The following is a 23,582-nucleotide window of genomic DNA, read 5'->3' as shown; positions in this document are numbered from 1 at the left end:
ATAACTGTGGCCCTCCCAAGTGAGAGGTCACAGGTTGGGAGCAACAGTATCAATCTATTCGTCTTTGCACCAAAGGACCTCATATTTATAAACCTATATATATTGGATCAAATAAGAATTTGTGCATGAGATTATTACCCACAAACAGGACAGAGAGAACATGAGCATATGGGAAAATGAGAAAATGATCCAAAATGGAGAAGAAGTGACTAAAATATGACACTTTCAAAGTTGTACAATATAGGGAAAGGACTTAAGTTTCTTGCTAGAAACTCAAGTAGCAAATGAGTTTTGTAAAAATTCAAAATGATTTTTTTCGCTAAAATAGGAGAAACGCATGTGAGAGATGTCTTTCTAGTATAAACGGCCATGACTGAGAAACGTATTTATATAAGAATATTTTAGCAAAAAAAAAAAAATCAATTTGAAGTTTTGAAAAACTCATTTGGGAATTTTATACAACTTTAAAAAAGCATCATATTTTGGTCTCTTCTCATCCATTTGGGATCATTTCTTTCAAAAACCCTGAAAATATTCATTACTTCCTTTGAACTCCACAAGAACATTTCGATTAAAGAGACGATTACCCAAAAAACAGGGACAAAGAGAACACGAACATATTCATTACTTCCTTTAAACTCCATTAGTCATGTCACTGTCACTGTCGAGAAAAACGTGATCCTCCATTGCCATAAGAACCCCAGGCCACAGACACTTGGGAGCCAAAGAAATTATATTATATTACTAAACACAAACACTGAAACACCTATCATTATCAAGCTAGCCCATGGTTCGCAGAATGTTTTCGTCTTATTATCACTGCATCCTAACCTTTATCATCGTCTTTGCTTTATTCACAATTAGTTCGGCCGCTGATTGTAGCCAGGCCTTCTACAGTGTAGTCAAGACCAGAAAGCTGGGAAGGTGCAAGAAGCTAGCCAGCGGAGCTGAATTCGGCTGGAACTACACCGACGGCGGCGGCAACGGGACAAGACAGCTCGAAGTTTTAATCGGAGCCCGCGTGGACGGTGAGACCGGGTGGCTAGCGTGGGGGCTGAACCCCGGCCCGGAGCCGCAAATGGTGGGCACCAGAGCCATCATACTCATCAAGTCAGCCAATGGGTCAGCGCCGCTGTGCGATAAATATAATGTCACGGCCAGTGTTAAGCTGGGCTGCACCCCGCTTCTCCCTTCCGACATCGACCTAGACGTGACTAAGTTCGAATGCGGGTCCCTTGTAAAGATTGGGTATTACACCATCCAAGCCTCCATAGACCTTCCCGTGATTTACAATGATTCGAGGCTGAACCACGTTTGGCAAACCGGGGATGTGGCGGACGGGGCGGAGCCCAAGATGCACCACACGAGTCTCAGGAACTTCGACAGTGCCGAGGCTTTTGACTTGAACACTGGCAAGGTATCCAGCTTTGTCATGGAGAAACGCCAACAGATGAGATTGGTAAGCTATTTAGCTAGTTTTTTTTTTTTTTTTTAATGTTATTAACTATGTTATAATGTAATATATATGTTCATAAATTACTTTCTCAACCTACCGAAACACAAAATGACAGCAGGACTGAGGCTCCCACCCCTTCCACATAGGGTGCAACAGGATGTTATTAGACCACAAGATCATTGGCAGCTAGCTAGCTAGATTTTGATTACCGCAATTGATTAATTATTATGCGAATTGAGACATTATTATTGTTATATTGTTTTATTAGGCGCATGGGATATTTAACATTGTTGGTTGGGGAACATTCTTGCCGGCGGGTGTGATTGGGGCGAGGTATTTCAAAGCATTTCCATTTGATGCGAGACACTGGTTCTCCTTTCATGTGGGGTGTCAGATAATTGGATATAGTATGGGCGTGGTGGGGTGGGGCCTTGGACTCTGGCTCGGCCATGTTTCCCACTATTACACCTTTCGAACTCACCGAATCACAGCTATCTTCATCTTCACTTTCGCCACCCTACAAGTAATTTAATTTCTATATACCCTCTCAACTCCATCATATAATACTCTATCCGTCCAATTTTATGTGGTCTGATTGAAAAAAATTATTTTTAATTTAATTTTTAATAATATTAAGTTTAATATTAGTATACAAAATTTATATATTTAGAAAATAAATTAAAAACACTATTAAACACAAAAAATCAAATTTAAAAATAAGTAAAATATAATACGTACTAAATAAAATAAACAAAAAAAGAAATAGTTGATTTAACCAATAAATAGTAAGTATGATAGATAAAATGTGACAGAATGGAGTATATATATATGTGTGTGTGTGGAATTAATATTTAACCTATAAGTTAAAAAAAATTCTGAATTCTAAGTATGATAGTTGTTGGCCCTGCCAACTAACTGACTACCCTATAGTCAAAAAACTAATATGATTAAGGGGTAGTCACTCGACAAGGCCAACAACAATTGTAATTTTTTTATTTTTTTATTTTTATTTTGAAGCTTTTATTTGTTTACTTCTAGAATAATTTTACATTCAATTTGAAAAATATTTTTATTTTAATATACTGAAGGCACATTATTAATATAATTTTTGATAGCGTAAAACATATAATGGTAACGTTTGAATGTATATGTAGATGCTAGCCTTACGACTGAAGCCAGCTAAGAAGGACGAATATCGGAGGCACTGGAACAAGTACCATCATTTTCTGGGGTACTCATTGCTGGTGGTGATTGCTTATAATATATTCAAAGGGATAAGTGTATTAAGACAACAAGAGAAGGCGTGGAGATCGGGTTATGCCGTAGTGATTGCGGTTTTGGTATCCATTTTTGTGGGGTGTGAAGTTTACACATGGATAAGGTTCTGTTATTTAAGGAAGAAGGATGATAAGATTCATAAAAATAATGAAGAAGAGGGTGATAAGATTCCTAAAAATAATGAAGAACATCAATATGACAAAGGCCTTACTCCTCCTACAAGGGTTGATTCTTCTACTCACCGCCAAATTCCAGTTAATTAAACCTTCACAATTTGACGTGATTTCACAATTTTATTTTTGTATATTTATTAGTTCTTATCATTACTTAATTAACTGATGCCTCGTTAGCGAATATGAATTTGCATGCAGAATTTTGTTTACGTTTATTAGCATTATCCATGATAAATTGATGGTTACTCTTATTTAATCTTTTTGGCTTTGACTGTCATTTTTCTATTCAGTGAATTTATTTAATTTCTCAATCACACTTTTTAAAAACTTTTTAAAAACTGGTGAATATAATGTTCGGTGTTATCAATGTAAAAGTGCAAACAAGTCAAGCTCAATTTAAATCTAAATTGATTCAAGTTCGAGTTCGAGCTCAATTGAATTAAAAGTTTAGGCTCAAATCCGGATCGTGCTTGGTTCGATTAGCTCAAATTGAATTCGAGTTCAAACTATATAGTCTATAAGAACTTGTCGTCATAGAGACATTTAGGAACCAATAAGAGTTGTTTACCTAAGAAAGATCTAATGATTTTAAATAAGGAGATCAGATAGATAAGGTAAAAATGTTGTGACTTTTTAATAAATAACTCAAACTTTAAGTGCACGAAGGTACACTGAAAGTGTTCACATTTTAAAGTTAATGGTTTAATTTAATTTTTTTTATTTTTTAAATTTGATTTAGAAGTTTATTTAGAGTTTAAATATTATATTTAGAATGCACCTAACAATATTATAAAATACATCCAAAAACATTATAAAGGGAAAATACTACATGTACTCTCATGACTTCTTATTCCCAACTTCTACTTCATCTCACAAATTTTTTATGTCGATACTTTTTTGGGACCCATATGATAAAATCTTTGTTTGCCACATCATAAAGTAAAAGTGATGGAGTAGAATTTGGAAGTACATATAGTAGAACTCATTATAAAGTGCACCCAATTATGTGAAAGTACAAAATACTTGTTAATTGTTATTCACTTTTTATAATTTATATATGGGGTTTTTTAATAGTTTGGTGAAGGGGTTACTTTTTATTGTTTAGGGTTTCATATATAAGGTTTAACATTGCGATTAATTTTCTAGTATTTTAGTTTTCTATATTTATTAACAGAAACACTTTGTAGTTTCGTGAAAGTACATATTATAGTGTTGTTAAATACATTTTAAAATTTGAGTTATTTACAAAAATATTATCGCATATTTTAATTGCTTCAGATTCGTTATTTTCTCATATGCGCAACTCTGATTGATTCCTAGCTAGTTCCCTGATAGGAGTAGTTCTCACAAAAGCACACCCATATATATAGGGGAGGGTTTAGGTGAGAACGCGTCTCCCTTTAAAAATTGTGGACGCATCCACGCCATCCATATTGAGAAATTAAAGGTCATGATCTTACCATTATTAAACTTTCAAGTTTACAATAATTATAAAATGAGTCACGCTTTTAAAAATTTACAATAATTATAAAATTGACTCCGTGTTTTGTTTATACTAAAACCTTCAACACTTGATGAACATTCATAGATAAATTGAGATCAATCCTCACTTTTTACATAATGACCATGTTCTAATTTGATTCAACCCCTACACACACACACGCACACGCACAGACAAATCACAAATGTCCATCTTAGACGATACAATAGCTGGAAATAAAAATAAAAAATGATAACACACAAATTTTTTTCTTGTGCACATCTAAAGTTTATAAAATTTAAAAATGTCATCGCCATTTTCTCCTTGTCCCCTCCCATCTAAGCATTAGATCTCCCAAATCGATGACAAGCATTCATATGCACATTTTACATGAGATAATGTTTTCCAATCATTAGAGCTCTCATATCAATAATTAACTAACATTCATTTGCACTTCTTATTAGAGATGATAATGTTCTCACTTAAATCGACTCTATATATGAATCGTAAACGACTCAACGAGACATTAATAAAAATGTTTTAAACGACTCAACTACCTCCACATGCAACGCTGGATGGAGGCGGCCTGCTCTTCTCAACATACGGATGGCAACGACATCAGCTGGGCTCTGATTTTCCCCTACATCCTTTGGAACTTGTGGAAGGCAAGAAACAGATTGGTGTTTGATAACAACGTCACAACCCCCAGGGATATCCTCAGCCGTAGTCTCATGGAGTCGTGCGAGGGGCGCTGTCTACTAGCAAAAAGAGTCGGTCTCCAGGCAGCGAGTCACATTTGGGTTGTATGGTCCCCTCCGGCGATGGGATTCATCAAGCTTAATTCAGATGGTGCTTTGAAATCTCGATCTCATCTTGCGAGTGCGGGAGGTCTGATACGAGACGAAAACGGAAACTAGAAGGTGGGCTATACTTGCAACATTGGGATCGCGAACAACTTCCTAGCCGAGTTATGGGGTCTTCGGGAAGGTCTTCTCCTTGCAAAAAAACGAGGCTTCTCTAAACTCATCGCTGAAACGGATTCTGAGGCCATAGTTCAAGTGTTGCGCAAAGATGGTATGGTCACACCTGATGCCAGTATTCTTGTTAGGGACTGCAAACTGCTTCTGGAACACTTCCAAGAGTCTAGGGTCATCCACATTTTTCGCGAAGGCAACCAATGCGTGAATTTCTTGGCGAACTTCGGTCAAACCTCGCCTTGGGGAACGACTATCCTGGAACACCCGCCTGAGGATCTGATGAGCTTTCTCCAGCGGGATGCCGCGGCTTTGCCACTAGTAGACGTAGTTAATATCCGGGACCTTGGGTCCCTCTTATTCACCAAAAAAAAAAAGGTAATTTGAGTTAAGCTCGAGTCACTCATTTGCAAGTTTAACCAAATGCTTTGCACAATTATTAATTATGAGTTAGGTTACGTTGAGTCCATATCAAATGAAAATTCCTCTCTACTATCCATTTCTTCAAGTGTGAGATTATATTGAATTTTGTTTATATTTAATTCTTGTGCAATTTATTATTAACTAACTTGTAAAGTTATTGAGTAATTCATGAATACCTAATAAAAAAAAAAGTAAAAGTAAGTAAAAAATTTCCAAATCTTATATAATGTGACGTCGTCAATGAAATTAAAAAATGTGAATCATCTCAACTAAAAGACTATACTGATAGTTTGATTGCACATTTGTGATGAGTTCCAAGCAACACATGAACTATAATCTCTTTTACCGGGTGATTCCCATAACCTCTTACATGAGGTTGGGTTCAATACCAAATTAAATCATATATTCTATCTCAACTAAAAAATTAAGCTGGTAGTTAGACAGTACATTGGTGTATATATATTATATGTTGAACAAAAAATAACATCTAAAGTATTTATTGTAAAAGAGGATTTCTAAAATTAATTTTGATTGGTTGATAGTAATACTTATATGTTACTTTCTTATTAGATGGTTTCTAAAACTAAGAAAAAATTGTAATTTATGCCCTCACAAATGTGCTCTAATTATTATAGAGTATAATGCAATATTAGTGGTGTAAATGTTGTTCTTCAATTTTCAAAATGTGACACATATTACCCTCTCCTAAGCCATTCAAGATATTATGTACCAAAATGTAGGATACAATATAATAAAACTACTATTTTTCTAATCTCGTTCTATACTTCCATATCCATATGATCATACCTAGTTTATGGTGGGTCCGGGTCCGATACCAACAAAATCATCAATATGAATTTACAATGATAGCTTCTCTTTTTTTTTTTCTTTTTTTTAAAAAAAATTATTTATTTGCCGTAATTATTGATGATCTTTTATAGATTGTTGAAATTAATGTTTGATTGAAATTTACTTTATGAATTATAGTGATTTTCTTTTTGAACTTCTGAAAATTTTAATTATTTATTTCACTATCATATACAATAATTAATAGTGAAAAGGAAATTACGGTAATTAACTTACAAATTTGCAGTAGTAGGTTTTCAAATTGTAGTGATTTCCTTTTAAAAAAAATTATAGTAATTATTGATTAGAGTTAATTTCAGTTGAGATTTTTTATCTTTTCTGATAATTTCATGTTTAGTCCTAAACTATTGTTTTTTCACTAAAAACCCTAGACTATTGCGTAGTAAATTCTAGACACTTTTATTTTTGTCATTAAACACTCTAATACACACACACACACACACCAATAATATTACACTTTATATTAGGCAATTTTGTTAATAAATAATTAATATTTTGGTACATTAATTTCGGCTAGTTAGTATATAGTATATTAATAATAATTAATTAGTAAGTGAAGTATAATTTATTTTTTACTGTGGACACGTTATTTATAATAATTTTGGTTTAACAATATTATACCTTAATTTAAAAAAGTCTACCTAATAATTTTATTATTACACAGGACATAATAATTACCATCCGTCCAATGACGCCCACTCATATTGCTTCGCTTTGCATGACCCTCAAACTACTGCAAAACACAACCACAATGGTTATTTTCATCGAAATTGATTGACTCCATTTGAAAAGCATAAAAACTGTTTAGATTGAAACGAATATTCAATTTGTTCTACTGTGAACCATTTCCATAAATAATAGAGAACTTTACATAATAAGATAACAAAGGAGTTTCCCTATTAAGCTGTTACAAAGAAGAGACGACACCACTACATACATACATACTACGATCTACTTGTCTTATTACAAAGTAGATTACGGAGACCGGCCAAACCACATAATTAAACCTTAATCTTTTATCGCACAAACTACGTACACAACAAAGTCTAGAAATAATTTTTTAAGATTATTTTTCATTGCAAATTAAACATAGACTTGTCTCTGCTTTCTTGCCATTGGATTGTGGACCACGCATCAAAACGACGTCGTTTTGATTAATTAAACATACAGATGAAACCACCTCCCTTCCGCACCATTCACTTTCAGTTCATATACACTGCAGTTACATTTCAACACAACTGCAGTTACATTTCGATATAACTACAGTTTCATTCGATAATATAAAATCACAAATGTGAAACTGTTATTCAGTATCAGTTCATATACATTGCAGTTACATTTCAATACAACTACAGTTACATTTCGATATAACTACAGTTTCATTCGATAATATAAAAACAAATGTAAGGTACTATCTTTTGATGAGATGATCTGTAGTATCAGTGACCACGACACAATGCATTTGTGGACCGTGGTCCACGGTATAACGATGGCTTAAATTAAACCTTGAAAACATAGTTGACAAAGTAGATTACGGAGACCGGCCAAACCACATACATACTACGATCCACGGTCTCCGACTCTTCGTAATCTACTTTGTCAATTATTTTTTCAAGGTTTAAGCTGTCGTTATACCGTGGACCGTGATCACTGATACTACATATCATCTCATCAAAAGATAGTGCCTTACATTTGTTTTAATATTATCGAATGAAACTGTCGTTATATCGAAATGTAACTGTAGTTGTATTGAAATGTAACTGCAGTGTATATGAACTGATACTGAATAACAGTTTCACATTTGTGTTTTTATATTATCGAATGAAACTGTAGTTATATCGAAATGTAACTGCAGTTGTGTTGAAATGTAACTGTAATTGTGTTGAAATGTAACTACAGTACGTGTATATGAACTGGAAGTGAATAACGCGGCACGGAGGTGGTTTCATTATGTTTCATTAATTCATTGTGGACCGCGGTCCACGAGCGAGGTTTAAGGATACAAAATGTGATTAGAATTCTAGTTACAAAAAGCATTTAACATTTCCTTTGTTGTTATTATTGTACTTATTTTGTTAAAAAGGAAAAAATCAATGCTGGTCCGTATTTAATAGAAACCCAGTACAGTCCTAAAGAAGAAAGCCAGGCACGTGTAACAGCAGCGCAACGCCACTTTTGATTTTTGAATCGAACTTCACTGACATATTTGCTGCTTTTTTCCAGATTTTCCTCCCATTCCAGTATTGTACAGAAGTAGAATCTGAGTGAAACTGAGATACATGGCTAATCTCCCTCCGAATCTCTCGATGGGCGCCGCCGCCGCTTTCGGAGGAGGAGGTCCTGGCTCTTCCTCCGCCACCGCCGTCGGCGCTCAGCCCAACAAGGAACGCAAAATGCAATCCGCTGAGCAGCTCGTGCTCGACCTCAGCAATCCTGATCTCCGAGAGAACGCTCTTCTCGAGCTCTCCAAGGTCTACACACTCTCTCACGCCAAATTTCTATTGCATTTTTCAGTGGCCTTCTGTTGGTTACCGTAGTTTTATTTGTTTCTAAAAGTGAGATTGGCCTGCTTTTGGTACACCGTTTATATATGAATGTTTATTTGTTTCTGGAATACGTGAGGTTTGGATTTTATCTAGAATTCTATACCCCGTGTGATTAACTGTTTTGAGACTGATGGGTTGGAGAATTTTGGATGAGGGAGCTATTAGGTATCACGGGGGAAATTACTTGTATATTCAGAGCGTTGGATATCAAAACTCTGAATTATTTGTCTAGGGATGAGTCACCTTTTAGAGGAAGTGAGAACAATATTGCTTTTTTTCATTACTCCAACTATTTTGTGTTGTTAGAAAGTGGGGAAAAAGGTTGTATTTTGACACGTTATTCTTCATTCCAACTATTTTGACACGTTATTTGTCTAGGGATGAGTCACTTTTAGAGGAAGTGAGAACAATATTGCTTTTTTTCACATGTTTTTGTTCATTACTCCAACTATTTTGTGTTGTTAGAAAGTGGGGAAAAAGGTTGTATTTTGACATGTTATTCTTCATTCCAACTATTTTTTTATGTTTATTAATCCTTTGTTGTTGTTGTTGTCGTTTTCTTTTTGGGTGTGTGTGTTCACTGAACTCACATTTTATATTGCCAAATGAACACCGAATTTGCTTGCGTGTTTTCGATTATGAGAAGAAATAAGCAAAAAATTGTCACTGCATCCGAAACAGCACAGGATCTTTAAGCTATTAAAAAAAAAACAAAAGACATAAGGATATGCGTTGCAGCATTCTCATTAAGTGTAGGAGAATATGAAACAGCATTTGCTTAAAAATATAGGTGCCACAAAACTGCATAAATGTGGTATATGCAACATTATGGTAATTGATGATGTTCATTGTCTCATAAGGTACAGATTAAATATGGCAATGATATTAACACTAACTCCAGTTCAAATCATATATTCCTTTTCTCCTTCTAGAGGTTTCACCACATTTCAATATTGAGATTGCTATTAAAACATAATTCTGTAATGATTTTTAATTCTTGATTACTGCAAATTCTGAATTGGACTCCACTAACCAGTTTGCTCTTTCCCAATTTGAACTTTTTTCTTTCCCCAGAAGAGAGAACTATTTCAAGATTTGGCCCCACTACTATGGAATTCATTTGGTACTATTGCTGCACTCTTGCAGGTATTCTCCCAGTATTTCCTTGTAGTTCAAACATCCTTTAATCTGCACTTTAAATTGCTTTTCCATTTTTCTATAATATCACTCATTCATATGAAAAGCAGAGACACCTGTCATGAATTTACAAATACACTGATCTAGTGATCTGGCTAAAGGACCTGGCCTCACCCTCTCTTCTTTCAGACATTGGATTTAGGATTTGTTTAGAAATAGAATGATTTGTGCATTCAGATTTCAGAACTGAGTTGGATTTGACTTGATTAGAATGGTCTTGTGTCAATATCTGATATTTTGATAATTGAAGCACCGGAGTGGAGGCTGACAATAGGCATTACACCATAGCAGAGACAATCTGCTACTAGTTTATGGTGTAATATTTCCCAGCTTGTGGCAAAGGATTTTTTTTTTTAAGGAATCTATTTAGTGTATTTCTCTTCCCCCCTTTAAAATGTATGCATATGAAATTATCAAATAAGTTGTTCAGAGAAATAGCCAAATAGCATTATTGTCAAGGCGGACTTTCTGGGCGACATGTCACCGACCGCCAAGGCGATGAGTATGTATGTGTGTATAAAGAAGAATGAAATCCGAAAGAAAAAGAAAAAAGAAAGGCCAGTTGGTCAAGAAGAAAAAAGGAAGAAAGAAAGAAGGCCCAGTCAGCCAAGAAGGAAGAAGGAAGAAGGAAGAAAGAAGAAAGAAGGCAGAAGGCTACCTGGGAGGGCAAGAGTCTGCTAAGGGTGAGGTTGGGTCAGCTGCAACGGCGATTCAGCGGTGGAAGGGTGAGGCACGATGACAATTCGGTGGTGGAGCTTGGGAGTCGAAGGCAAAGGAGTAAGATGCGTTTGGCGAGGCTGGGGCCTAGGAGGGTTTTCTTTTAATCGCAACTTCTTCTTCTTTTCTTTAAACCCGGGTTTTAGTTCGGGTTAGGCGTCCAAGACGTCGCCCCGACGCCTAGACGACGGCCTTGACAACCATGCCAAATAGGCAAGAACTTATTCTTCATTGACCATACATGTCAATGCTCTGCACATTGGCAACATACCCTACCTAGTGATTCAATCTTATTTCGAAGGAAACTCAAGCCTAGGCTTCAAAAGTGATTTGAGTTTTCTAGAAAGATAAGCTATTTTTGTGATACTGATACACCTTAAAAGCAAAAGAATAAACAAGATGCTTGATTAGTGGAGAACTAATCTTAATTAGTAAGACACTTAGGAATTATTACCTTTGATAGTCTTTTTAATGTAGTATATATTAGGCTTACTAATTAGTAAGACAATTAGGAATTGTGAACATCAATCATCAATCAGACTATAATAGCCATACAGTTCCCTATGCTACATTTTCCGGTCATCTGCATCTCCCCGTTCCTCCCCTTGTTTCCATCACAAAACAAACCCTCCCTTACCACCCAGAGCATTATTGCTAAGCATCTCCATGAATAGATCAGACTCCATAACTCAGCAGGTTTACAGAATTACAGCACTACCATTTTTTTTTCCTGACCACATTCATCTCCACTATTTACTATCACCAACATCCAACAAAAAAAAAAAAACACATACAAAACCTTATGCAAAACAGCTTCCTGGAACATCATCTACAGAGTCAAAACTCGGAGCTCAGCTCAATTTAAAAAATAAAAGCTCGAGCTTGACCAAGCTTTGATTTTTTAAGCTCGAGCTTGGCTCAAATATACACAACAATAATTCTTATTAGTTATTACTTTCATTTTCTATACAAATTTTAATAACAAACATTTTATAACCAAATATTATAACAAAGTTCAATATGTACAAAGGCATAATCAAATAAATAGAAGTATACAACTAAACAACACCAACACAAATAGTATAGTTTTAATATAGAAACTAAGCCATTATGATTTAACAAACTTCTAATTAAAATTAAAAGCCAGTTGGAATGTGTAGGTGTAACAATAATTGCCTTCTAAAGCATCAAGGTTCTCAGAAACAATCAGTACACTTCAATGTTTCATGACGAATTCCACTTTAGATGAAGTTCTTTCCTATAATCCTATCACAAGAATAAAGAACTGTGATGTGGTCAGGAAACTAAGGGACCATTCATCAACAGATTATGGAGCATTTTCAATTCATGTAAGGAGAACAGACAAATGTTCATAAATAGAAAATAATTATATTCAATAAATAGATATAAACAGGTAAAGTGCTCATAAATCATAAATAATCATACTCTCTGTCCCATTTTACCTATCTTGTTATTCATTGATCAAACCAACTATTTCTTTTTTACTTATTTTCTTTAGTATTTTCTTCTTTTTTTTTTTGTTTTTTTGTTTTTTTTTTTGTTTTTGTTTTGTTTTGTGTGTGTTTAATAGTACTTTTAATGTAGTTTCTAAATATATAAACTTTATATACAAATACTAAACTTGATATTATGAAAATTAAAATTGTAAATAACTTCAATCAAATCTCGTTAACCAAACAAAACACAAAATGTGATGGAGGAAGCATTTAATAGTTGATGTGGAAATCTGGTATTTAATAGTTTGCTATTATGCAACCACCTACTTGAAGCTATATCATCCAGAATTCATAATAAACATGAAGTTTTTCTAGAGGGGCTTTTTAGTTTTGTCTTATTTGTATAAATTAATAATCTATAAATATAAACAAAAACAATAAAAGCAAGATAGTGTTGAAGAATTTAGAATACCAAGTTCAACATTATCTTTAAAGATGTATTCAACTTCAGAACAAGCACTCTGCTTCTCAAAAAACATTGTTTTCTTAATCTTGTCTTTCTTGCTATTTCTATCTTGAGCTAAATGTCTCAGCATTGGCAACATCAAAAACCTCTACTGGAGGTTGAACCAGTACTTTTTTGGCTAGCTTCGTTGCACCACCAAAAATAGACATATGGATACTATCTCACCTTTTCCATAAATAAAAAGAAACACACAAGTCCATAGTCCATCATCTCTTGCCGCCAAACACCGCCATTGCCATCAGAAATCTAGATCCGCCACTACCACTCATATACACAACACCATATCTGCAATTCCTTCCTTGTTCTTGCCTACCATCACTGTCTACAATCTTGGTTTATAGAAGCAAATATATCTCTCTCCCATATATACTTTGTCCAATATGCAAAGTGAGGATAAATAAAAAGAAAAAAAATTTTGATAAAAAAGAGTACTGAAGTGAGAAAAGAAACTGATAAAATGAGAGACAAAAAAGGCAAAAAAGAGAAAAAATAAGTTAAAAAAACCCTATGGAAAAAATAGTTTTGCTCTCTTTTCATTTTTTTTTTTGAGTACTACTGACTCTGTTACAATGTAGTATCTGTTCATAGCTACTTTCTCAACCTACTGAAGAGTTTTGCTTTCTTTTCATAATTGTCCTAAATTACCCAAATCGATAGCATCAATCTCCATAGTTGGATTTTTAAGAATAAAGATAGAAGAATATTATGAATTTTTTAGAGCCATAGGTTCTCAAAAAGGGTGTGTCTCGCAACATTCACAATGAACCGTGAAGCCTTTGAGTGGTACCATGGGTTGAAACCTATGGGGTCATTGAGCACATGGGCCAAATTCCTAGAAAAACCCAAGATGTGATTCAATCCTCCTCACAATGTGATAGACAATTTACTAAAAATTGACACCAAAATAGAAGTAGAAGTTCAACCACAAATTGCGGGGCCAATGAACATGGTTGATGGTGATAATACTAATCACAGTTTCGTGCAACCAAGTGTGGTAAAAAATTTATCCTTTGTCAAACCTCCTCAGATGTTTCAAGAATTGGTTTTCTTACAAGATGAGCAGTTAATCCAGTTATGGTGCCACAAGGGGATACGCAATGAACAAGCCCAAGAATATTTTATTTTGAGTTGTTTTCCATCCCACAACATTGCACACGGCGCTATAGGTACCGGTGAAAGAGATGCTCATACTTTATTCTACTCTACACCTTGAGGACAATGTGTTTTTTGAAGGGGTGGAGAATGATACACCTAAAAGGAAAAGAATAATCACGATGCTTGATTAGTGGAGAATTAATCATAATTAGTAATACAATTAGGAATTGTTACCTTTGATAGTCGTTTTAATGTACTATATGTATTAGGCCTAATGTATTAAAAATCATTAGACAATACAATATTAATATTTTCTATAGTTATTTAGTTATTCTTCTTAGAGCTCTCACATGCTTGAAGTGTGAACAATTTGAGCTAGTATCTCCTCAAAAGGTACATATCCGTTACAACCCTATTTAGGTCGTAATAGATACTTATGCTACATTCAAATCCAGGTGTACTCTCATGTAAATTATCCGTCTATGTTAGAGTAAAGAACATGGGAAAAGAAGAGAAAGATAGAATGGTTTTATTGAATGGGAAAGAGGCACATGGCTGTCACTAAGACACCTTCCAACAAGAGTTTCAAGCTCTTGTCCAGCTGCTACAGCTATAATAAAACTTAGAATAGATGATTTCTAAGAGACGGTCCTATTCATAGTCTATTACTATATGTAAAATAAGGTAGGAACATCAATTACTGATTACATGATTAGTGAGTCCCTAATTATCCGCTCCATAAAATAAGCAAAGATTTACATAATCAGTCAATCCCTTATTCTATGCTTGAATTCTGCCACTAGAATGATTATTTGATTACCTTCCTTTCCTGCTTGATTTGTATCATTACCGACCGGTAATGAAACAACCTTGTCCTCAAGGTTAGAGTGCAAAACATGGTGTTGTGTACATGCCTGAGTTGTAATCCAAGAAAAACATGGTGTACTCTAAATGTGGGTGGCAATGCGTGTTTGTAGGCGAATGCACTTAATTTTTTCAAAATTCTAAAAGGCCCATAATACCATGGTGCATTGCATTGATATGACATTGGACTGTAGAGTGGCAATGAGGTTGGAGCTTAAGCAGGACATTATTACCCTTAGTAAACTCTAAGTCACACCTTTTCGCTTGGGTCATCTTGGCCCAATGATGTTGAGTGCGATCTAGATTGAACCAGAGTAGCTTGGCAAAAAAGGTTGGCAAGAGCCTTGGTGGTGAATGGATGACATAGACATGTGCTTGGTATTCATTAACAAATTCATCCATAGTGCCGAGTGCCGACTCGATGAAGAACAAACAAAGGCTGTTGTGCACTTCAATTTTTCACGTGTTTGTTGGATAGCAAGGGAATGTTCTTCTTGAGCAACACAGTCACTCATATCAATCCCATTGAAGTTGGGAACTTCAATCCTCATGGTGAGTTGGGGGCCACTTGTGGTGGTGGGGTAGAGAGGTGGTTTGGTGGTGTTGGATTTTTCTATCGGGGATTCAATCTTGGAGCCAGCCTTGGTGACAAGACTAGATATGTTATGCTCATCACTATGCAGCCACAAGGTAACCACCTTGGTTAGTTTAGCAATGGAAGTTTCCATTGCTGCGAATTTGCCATTTAGCGCTGTTAATTCGGTACGTATCTCATCCTGATTCTTCTCTAACGCCTCTACATGAGAATCCATTCGTGTGTTCGTCAATCAGCGGCAGGTCGGACCAATTTGTTAGAGTAAAGAACAGGGAAAAAGAAGAGAAAGATAAAATGGTTTTATTGAATGGGAAAGAGGCACATGGCTCTCACTAAGACACCCTCCAACAAGAGTTTCAGGCTCTTGTCCAGCTGCTACAGCTATAATAGAACTTAGAATAGATGTTTGGATGCCCTCTCTTCTAAGAGATGGTCCCTATTTATAGTCTATTAGTCAATCCCTAATTATCCACTCCATAAAATAAGCAAGGATTTACATAATCAGCCAATCCCTTATTCTATGCTTCCTTGAATTCTGCCACTAGAATGATTATTTGATTACTTTCCTTTCCTGCTTGATTTGTATCAGTCTACCATGACAAGAAGTCTTGAACTGGTTTATCTTTAAGGCTGAAGAGTTTTGATCAACTTGTGATTGCTCATCTTTTGTTGTATGCGTCTGTTTTGCCATGCCTGCAGGAAATTGTCTCCATCTACCCAGTTTTGTCACCACCAAACCTCACTCCTGCTCAATCTAATAGAGTTTGCAATGCACTCGCACTTCTTCAGGTATATGCAATCATTAGCTGTCTATTATAGTCCAACCTTTATCAATCATTGTCCAAACAAATATGCAATGCTCTAGTTTATATCATATGATGGATCCAAATAATGTGCTATTCTTTTAATGTATATTATCTGATGGAATTTTCTGTGAAAGTGAATGAAAATATTCTGTTTTTTGCACTATTATTCACATTATAAGCTATAACTCACTGCATCAAGATTCAAAAGAAAGAATGGAAGGAGATTAAAGGAACCTCTTTTTGGGGGGGGCTTTCACCATTTTAGGGATTAGTGTCAGGTTGCAGGTTTTATTAAACTTTCTACAGATGCCTGCTGATAGCAAATTGCTATTCGTAATTCACACGTCACGTATCTATGCAGACATAACATACATTGTTTCCTTTGCTGTGGGCAATGATCTTATCCCAGATATCTGCAGACCATGTGTCCTTATCTAAAGACTCATCTTTTGGCGCTTTTATTTCTGAAGCTAATCAACCATTCCATTATGGTTTGCAGTGCGTAGCCTCTCACCCAGACACCAGAATGCTGTTCCTTAATGGTAAGTTTTTAAAACATTCCAGAAAGGTTTTGTTTATATCACATATTCTTGTTTAAAGTGTATGATAAATTGAAGAGAATCATGAATCACTGTAGAAGGTTTGGTTATAGTTGGTGAATTACAGTTTTACTTTATTTGATGAAAATGTTATTTGTGTTTGAATTCCGACAAACTCCTAGTTCACCACCAAGATTTAAGATTATCACATGGTGAGATGCTTGTGAAATTCTCTTTGAAGTTAAAGAAACTTTTCTGACTCATCTTTTCTCTTTCACAGCTCATATTCCTCTGTATTTGTATCCTTTTCTTAATACAACAAGCAAATCAAGACCTTTTGAATACCTGAGGCTTACTAGCTTAGGTGTCATTGGTGCCCTGGTAAAGGTAACTAGTTCTATATCCATTTGCAGTGCATCTCTTCTTCTCACTTCTTCCCTTAATGATCTATATATACTTATCTCCATCAAGAATAGATAGGCAAGTGAAAGCATGAAACACTTTTCCAGAGCAAAAAGTTTTTCACATCTAATGGTTCTCCAATGTTCTTGGGATGAATGTTATAGTACAGTTTTTTTCCCTAATGTTCTTTCTTGATTGAACCATTACAGGTTGATGACAATGATGTTATCAATTTCCTTCTATCAACTGAAATAATTCCACTCTGTCTGCGCACAATGGAGATGGGCAGTGAGCTCTCAAAAACAGTTAAGCACCACCTCCCCCCAAAAATGTTCTCTGTACTTATTCAGAGTTTTAGTTACGTGACAGAAGTTATGGCATATCTTCCTTTATTTCAGTAGTCAGCTGAAAGACTTCCCATTTGTTTCTCCAAAGATATTGTAATTTATAGGTTTACATATTGGACTACACTCTTGGATGTTGTGTGAAGTTTTCTGACTACACCCTTAACTTGTTAATTATGAATTAGACTAAAGTGCTTGTGCTGATTGCTGATAGGTTGCAACTTTCATTGTGCAAAAAATCCTTCTGGATGATATGGGTTTGGAATACATATGTACCACAGCGGAGAGGTTTTTTGCAGTAGGCAGGGTGTTGGGAAACATGGTGGTTGCCCTTGCTGAGCAGCCCTCGTCTAGGTTGCTCAAGCATATCATTCGGTGTTACCTTCGGTTATCCGATAATCCAAGGTTGGTTATTTGCTGCTACATTGTCTTACTTCCTTTTAATGCCTTGGATTTTCAGAAAATGAGGCCTCAAACTCCCTCCTCACTTCTTCTATACAGGGCTTGCGATGCACTCAGAAGTTGTCTTCCTGACATACTTAGGGATGCCACGACCTTCAGCAATTGCCTTCATGTACGTATGGTTTGCATATTAAATTATGTTTTTTCTAGGGGAGCCAAGAATCATATAGCTTATTGGTCCATCAAAAACGGAATAGACACAGAACCAGAGATCGCTCCTGCTCTTCCCAGAGTCATACCTTATATTTAAGTGAAAGTACACCATAGATTTCTTTTCTCAATTGGACAAATGTTTATTATGTTCTAATATGTCAGGAGGATCCAACAACAAGGAGGTGGCTTCAACAGCTGCTTCAGAATGTGCAAGGTCCTCGTGCTCCCCTTCAAGCAGGTGGAGGATTTGATCATATGATGGTGAGCTAAATTGGCTTGGCCTGACCTCGTTGTGAATCTGCTGCATATAGTAATGCCTGAACGTAAAATCCCCAGAGAAGTTCTTTCGCTCTACATTGAGGTTAAATTTTTTCCCATTGATTGTGCAGTAACCTCAATCTCCAGGAACGTAAAAAATTCAGATCCTTGCAGATCCTTGCAGACTTTATCGACTTCTATTATTTATGTTATCCAATGAGATAGTATTTAAACTCTTTTTCCTAGCTTAGGGTTCACATATTTCAAGAGCCAGGCTCTATTTGGCATACTTAGCTTTTAAGCTAGTTTAAAGCTAAAAGCTTAAAACTACTTAGAGTAGTGTTTTAAAATAAGCTATTATTTTAACATTTTTATGTTTTACAAAATAAAACTTATAGCTTATTTGTAGCTTAAAATAAGCTCTACCAAATGTAGCCGTATTATACTTACAGTCTGATTGTTGAAAATAACTTGCAACTATAAATAGTTAAATTGTTTAGTTGGTTAGATTTGGAATTCTTGACTGGGTTTAGGGTTAGGGTTAGGGGGTCTATCCTTTGGGGTTTCTCTTTGATGTACTAAAAAATGCAGGTGTACATATTGAAAACTTATGGCTTGAAGTGGGATAAAGATTTTACTTAGTATTTGTTTTGCTTTATTTTGTTGTTTGTTTGTTTTTATTTTTGTATTTGGGATGGATAGATAGATTAGTTGAACAATAATATAGTTTGCTACAGCTTTTGAGCTATACAAAGTTAATATTATAATTTCTGTGCTTCTAATTCGTCCAAAGCTATCACATTTCATTACTAATTTATACTTATAATTGAATAGTTATATCATGGATTAGGGTGCATGAGCATCATGCACTCAAGGGAGTCCTAATGTTTGTTTTGCGTGTATCTTGGATGGATAGATATATTAGTTGAACAATAATAGTTTGCTATAGCTTTTTGCCTTTTGAGTGACGAGGGAAATTTACAATCATTACCCGATGGCATGTATTGGGTAAATTTCGTTGCACATAAATAACTAGTTAAACTAAGGGTTTATTTGAAAATATGAAAAATGACTTATGAAAGTTATTTTTTGGAATTTTCAGTGTTTGGTATTTAAGGAAAATGAAGTCAAAGAAAAATATTCATTTTAATCAAGGTTCAATTTGATAGAAAATGCCTTCTTAATTTTTTAGTTGAAAGACATTTTATGGATTCTTTATTTTCTATCTCTTCACTCCCTTCTTTTTAAAGTTAATTTCCACTACGACACCACAACCACCACCATAACATTGCCGTCGCCGCCACCACCAACACCTCTAATACACCACAGCCACCACCACTAACACACCAATGACACCACGCCACCACCAACACCTCTAATACACCACAGCCACCGCCAATGACACCACCACCACCACTACCGCGACACCACCGTTGCTGCTACCACCCTCACCACCATCATCACTACTATATCACAACCACCACCGCACCACCACCACATATAATTATCATTATTATTATTATTATTATTTTAACAAATAATTTGTTCATTTTTAGGAAAAATGAACAAAACATAATAATGTAATTTCTTAATATTCAACCAAACAGTAACAAATAGTTTTCTAGCATTCAGTCAAATATAAGAAAATAACTCATTTTTATGGAAATCATTTTCTGAGTTTTTTTTCAGGTTTCTAAATGGACTCTAAGAATGCCAATAGGCTACTGTTGCTGAGGGTCAAACTTTATCTCATTTCATTAGTAATTTATGCTTATAATTCAATAGTTATATCATAGACTAGAATGAATGTAGCAACATGCATTCAAGTGATTCATATTGCTCATTAATTTTTTTTTACAAATAAAATTAATGAGTAAAAAAATATTATTAAAAATTTCTAATTGAACTTTGTTAAATGAGATTCATATTGATTTTTAAAATATTTTTTTAAAAAAATAAATTATATAAAGTCATTATATTAATGTAATGTTTATATACATTAACTTTTATTTTTATGAATGTATAAAAGAAATATTATGAACTTATTACATAGTGAATAGAAATAGATATATTGTTTACTATGGTTTATATTTGTTTATGTATATTAAGATTCAGGTCTACAAACATATAGAGCAAATATTATAAGCATAGTACATAATAAATATTATTAAATATGATGCACCGGTTGATGCCATAAACAATTTAATATAAAATATCATTTCAGATCATGATTCACCATGCAAATTGAATCCTAGTCTACTATATAATTTGTGCTTATAAGTTATAATTACCCAACTAGTTTGATTTTTATATGCATTTAAGAAAAATAGTGCAATTGATGATGGAAAAATACTACCAGGGACCCAATAAGGCAATAATAAAGGGCTTGGCATGGTCCAACACTCCAACCACAGTCCTTCTGTCATGCACCAGGGTTCACAGTGTACTGTGAACCTTAGTGCATGTATATATGTCTTATGTTGTGAATATTTGTGTTTTTTTTGTTATGAAATTCTGTACCTTAAGAGTATAAACTCTATATTTTAAACAAATTAGTAGCTGTGTTTTATGTTATGAATTTCTGTCTTGTGAAATTCTGTACTTATGAACACAAATTATGCACCTAAATCAGATTTAAAAAAGAAGTAAATATATAACATGCGTGTGCTATGAAATTCTGTACTTTACGAGTATGAATTCTGTACTCGTTATTTTGATTCGAACTTCATAATGCTATGTAGAGTCTGATCCATGGTATAAATTGCCTTCCAACCCATGTTATTTACTAAGTTAACTCTGCTGCCACTCCACTAAGAAAAAAAACAAACAAAACAAAAAGGAGTCTTTCTTTTTTTTTTTTTTTTTTTTTTTAAAAACAAAAAGGAGTTAGTGACAGAGTTTGAGTCTCAAACCTAGCAACTGAGGAAACAACTCAACCATCTAAGTTGATTTGTTCAAAGTGACTACTTAATTGTACAAATATTATTAAAGGGATACAAGCCCTAGGAAAAAGGTAGCTCTAAGCTCAACTTTAGCTCCAAACTCCCTTTCTTCACTCTCCATCCGAGCTTCTCCTTTATCAATTACGTCATCCATTACTAACTTCCTACAAGCCCTCATGTACATGTAACATTACAACAATCATAATACAATCCTTGCCTAGGCTTAGCTCAAAATGGCCCATAAAATATGAAACACTATTAATTAAATAAAATAATTTTAATACAAAATATCAAAATATAATGTCCATAACAAATTACGAGATAGTATTTCTTTACGTTCTCAACTAAGTAGAAATATGAAATTTTAATATCAATTACTACGTACAAATTAATTAACCTTCATTATAAATTTCAAAATTTTATATTAATCATAAACTAATAAACCTCATAATTCGCAATTTGACTGTCAATCAATTATGAATAAACCTCACAAAGTGATTCACATTTCATAATTATAATTAAACAAGTAATCAATTATGAATAAATCTTACAAATTTAATAGAAGGTATGAAGTTTGTGACTGTGTTTTATGATTTTGACATTGAAAAGTGCATCTCATTTATGATTTCTTATTACACATGTGTGCTCTTATTCTCATTATCTCAAAATCCTTGTAGCCCACCATTCACCAATAATTATTTTGATTAAAAACAGAGTTAATAACAAGAGAAACATAAAAGGAAAATTAGAAGGCATACATTATTTGTTAAGAAAAGTAAAGTGGAAGGAATGAATGATCAATACTTCAATAGCCTACTATTAGGGGGAAGCTATGATTCTTTGAAACATATGGACACAACTGAAAGGGCAAAAGCAATGACACATAACTGAGTTTTTAATTTTAAGTTAAAATTTCGAAGGGACATAAGAGGTTTACCGTTTACAAAACTTCTATTGTCTAATATCAATACTTGTGTTGTTTTCAAACTCGTGATGTACCTCTAACGTATTAAGAAGTGTTGAGTTCATTCTGATCCGTTACAGAATTAGTTAATTAATTCTAAATTTTAACTCTTCCAACCTCTCCAAAAGTTTTAGTGTATTTCCTTTTTTCACGTTTGCCTAGAACAATATAGCTTGAGTGCTCAATTATATGTTGAAACCTATTTTATCTTTGGAGACTTAAGCTACAAAGCTCCTAACACATTTGGGAGGACAACAAATCAATTTTAAGAAAAATATGTGAGACACATGACTTGGGTTTGATTCCATGAATAAATCGTCTCGTTTGCTTACACTTGATAAAATTTTCCTAAAAGTTTAAAACTGATCTATCAAAATGTCTTCTCTCGTATTGCTAGTTGATAAACAATGGGAATAACAATGGACTTAACAGGGTGAATGACAACGAAGGGAACAATGTTTCCAATGAAGTTGCGTTTAGGTACCCTAGTGAACAACATTTCGCAAATTGATGGTGGCATCCAATGTATATCCCTACGATGCAAGTACCAATGTTGGTATCAAGCGGCTCAGTTGAAAAATTGGAGAAGTTCAACGGATAAGCAAACTTCAAGAGATGACAATAAAAGATGTTGTTCTACTTCACTACTCTCAGCTTGTCAAGGTTCTTGACTGAGAACGTTTCTAATGTGAATGAACCAGATATAGATGTGCAATCTGTGAAATAAAGTACATTTTAAATAAACTCCTTACAAGTTATGGAAAGGTAGGAGACATTCTTATCAATACTTGAATGTGTGGGGGTGTCTTGCCAAAGTGTTATTGTCAACACCTAAGAAAATAAAAATAGGTATTACGATAGTATACTATTAGTGTTTTTCGGTGATTAGTACATGAGTCCCATATTTTGAACGTACATAAAAATATGATAATTGAATCGAAAAATGTATCGTTTCTTGAATATGTATTTTCATGTAGGTCCATTGATGAACCTAGTAACTCAAAATGAATATCCGACAAAACTATGGATAATGAGAGTTGGTTGGGGGGGGGGGGGGGAAAACA

The 23,582-nt window shown here is 34.4% G+C and overlaps 2 protein-coding genes across 4 annotated transcripts; both read left to right on the top strand.

Annotated features, from left to right (window-relative positions):
• The first annotated feature begins 741 nt into the window (after positions 1-741).
• Positions 742-3,165, top strand: LOC116010687 (cytochrome b561 and DOMON domain-containing protein At2g04850-like). 2 transcript variants are annotated; one of them, XM_031250186.1, is made up of 3 exons: positions 742-1,459; positions 1,725-1,979; positions 2,611-3,165. In XM_031250186.1, the coding sequence occupies exons 1-3, from the start codon at positions 788-790 to the stop codon at positions 2,995-2,997; spliced, it is 1,314 nt and encodes a 437-aa protein (XP_031106046.1). In that variant the 5' UTR covers positions 742-787; the 3' UTR covers positions 2,998-3,165. The 2 variants fall into 2 exon arrangements, with proteins under 2 accessions (XP_031106046.1, XP_031106047.1); XM_031250187.1 differs by lacking the exon at positions 1,725-1,979.
• Positions 3,166-8,811: 5,646 nt separating this feature from the next.
• LOC116009672 (CCR4-NOT transcription complex subunit 9-like) lies at positions 8,812-19,121 on the top strand. 2 transcript variants are annotated; one of them, XM_031248791.1, is made up of 9 exons: positions 8,812-9,122; positions 10,272-10,343; positions 16,348-16,437; positions 16,954-16,996; positions 17,274-17,380; positions 17,605-17,700; positions 17,954-18,144; positions 18,241-18,313; positions 18,517-19,121. In XM_031248791.1, exons 1-9 carry the CDS (start codon positions 8,931-8,933, stop codon positions 18,622-18,624), a joined length of 972 nt encoding a protein of 323 aa, XP_031104651.1. In that variant the 5' UTR covers positions 8,812-8,930; the 3' UTR covers positions 18,625-19,121. The 2 variants fall into 2 exon arrangements, with proteins under 2 accessions (XP_031104651.1, XP_031104650.1); XM_031248790.1 differs by having other exon boundaries at positions 16,864-16,996.
• Positions 19,122-23,582: the final 4,461 nt, after the last annotated feature.

Source organism: Ipomoea triloba, chromosome 2, assembly GCF_003576645.1.
Source record: "Ipomoea triloba cultivar NCNSP0323 chromosome 2, ASM357664v1".
NCBI lineage: Eukaryota > Viridiplantae > Streptophyta > Magnoliopsida > Solanales > Convolvulaceae > Ipomoea > Ipomoea triloba.
This window is presented reverse-complemented; position numbering and strand designations above follow the sequence as displayed.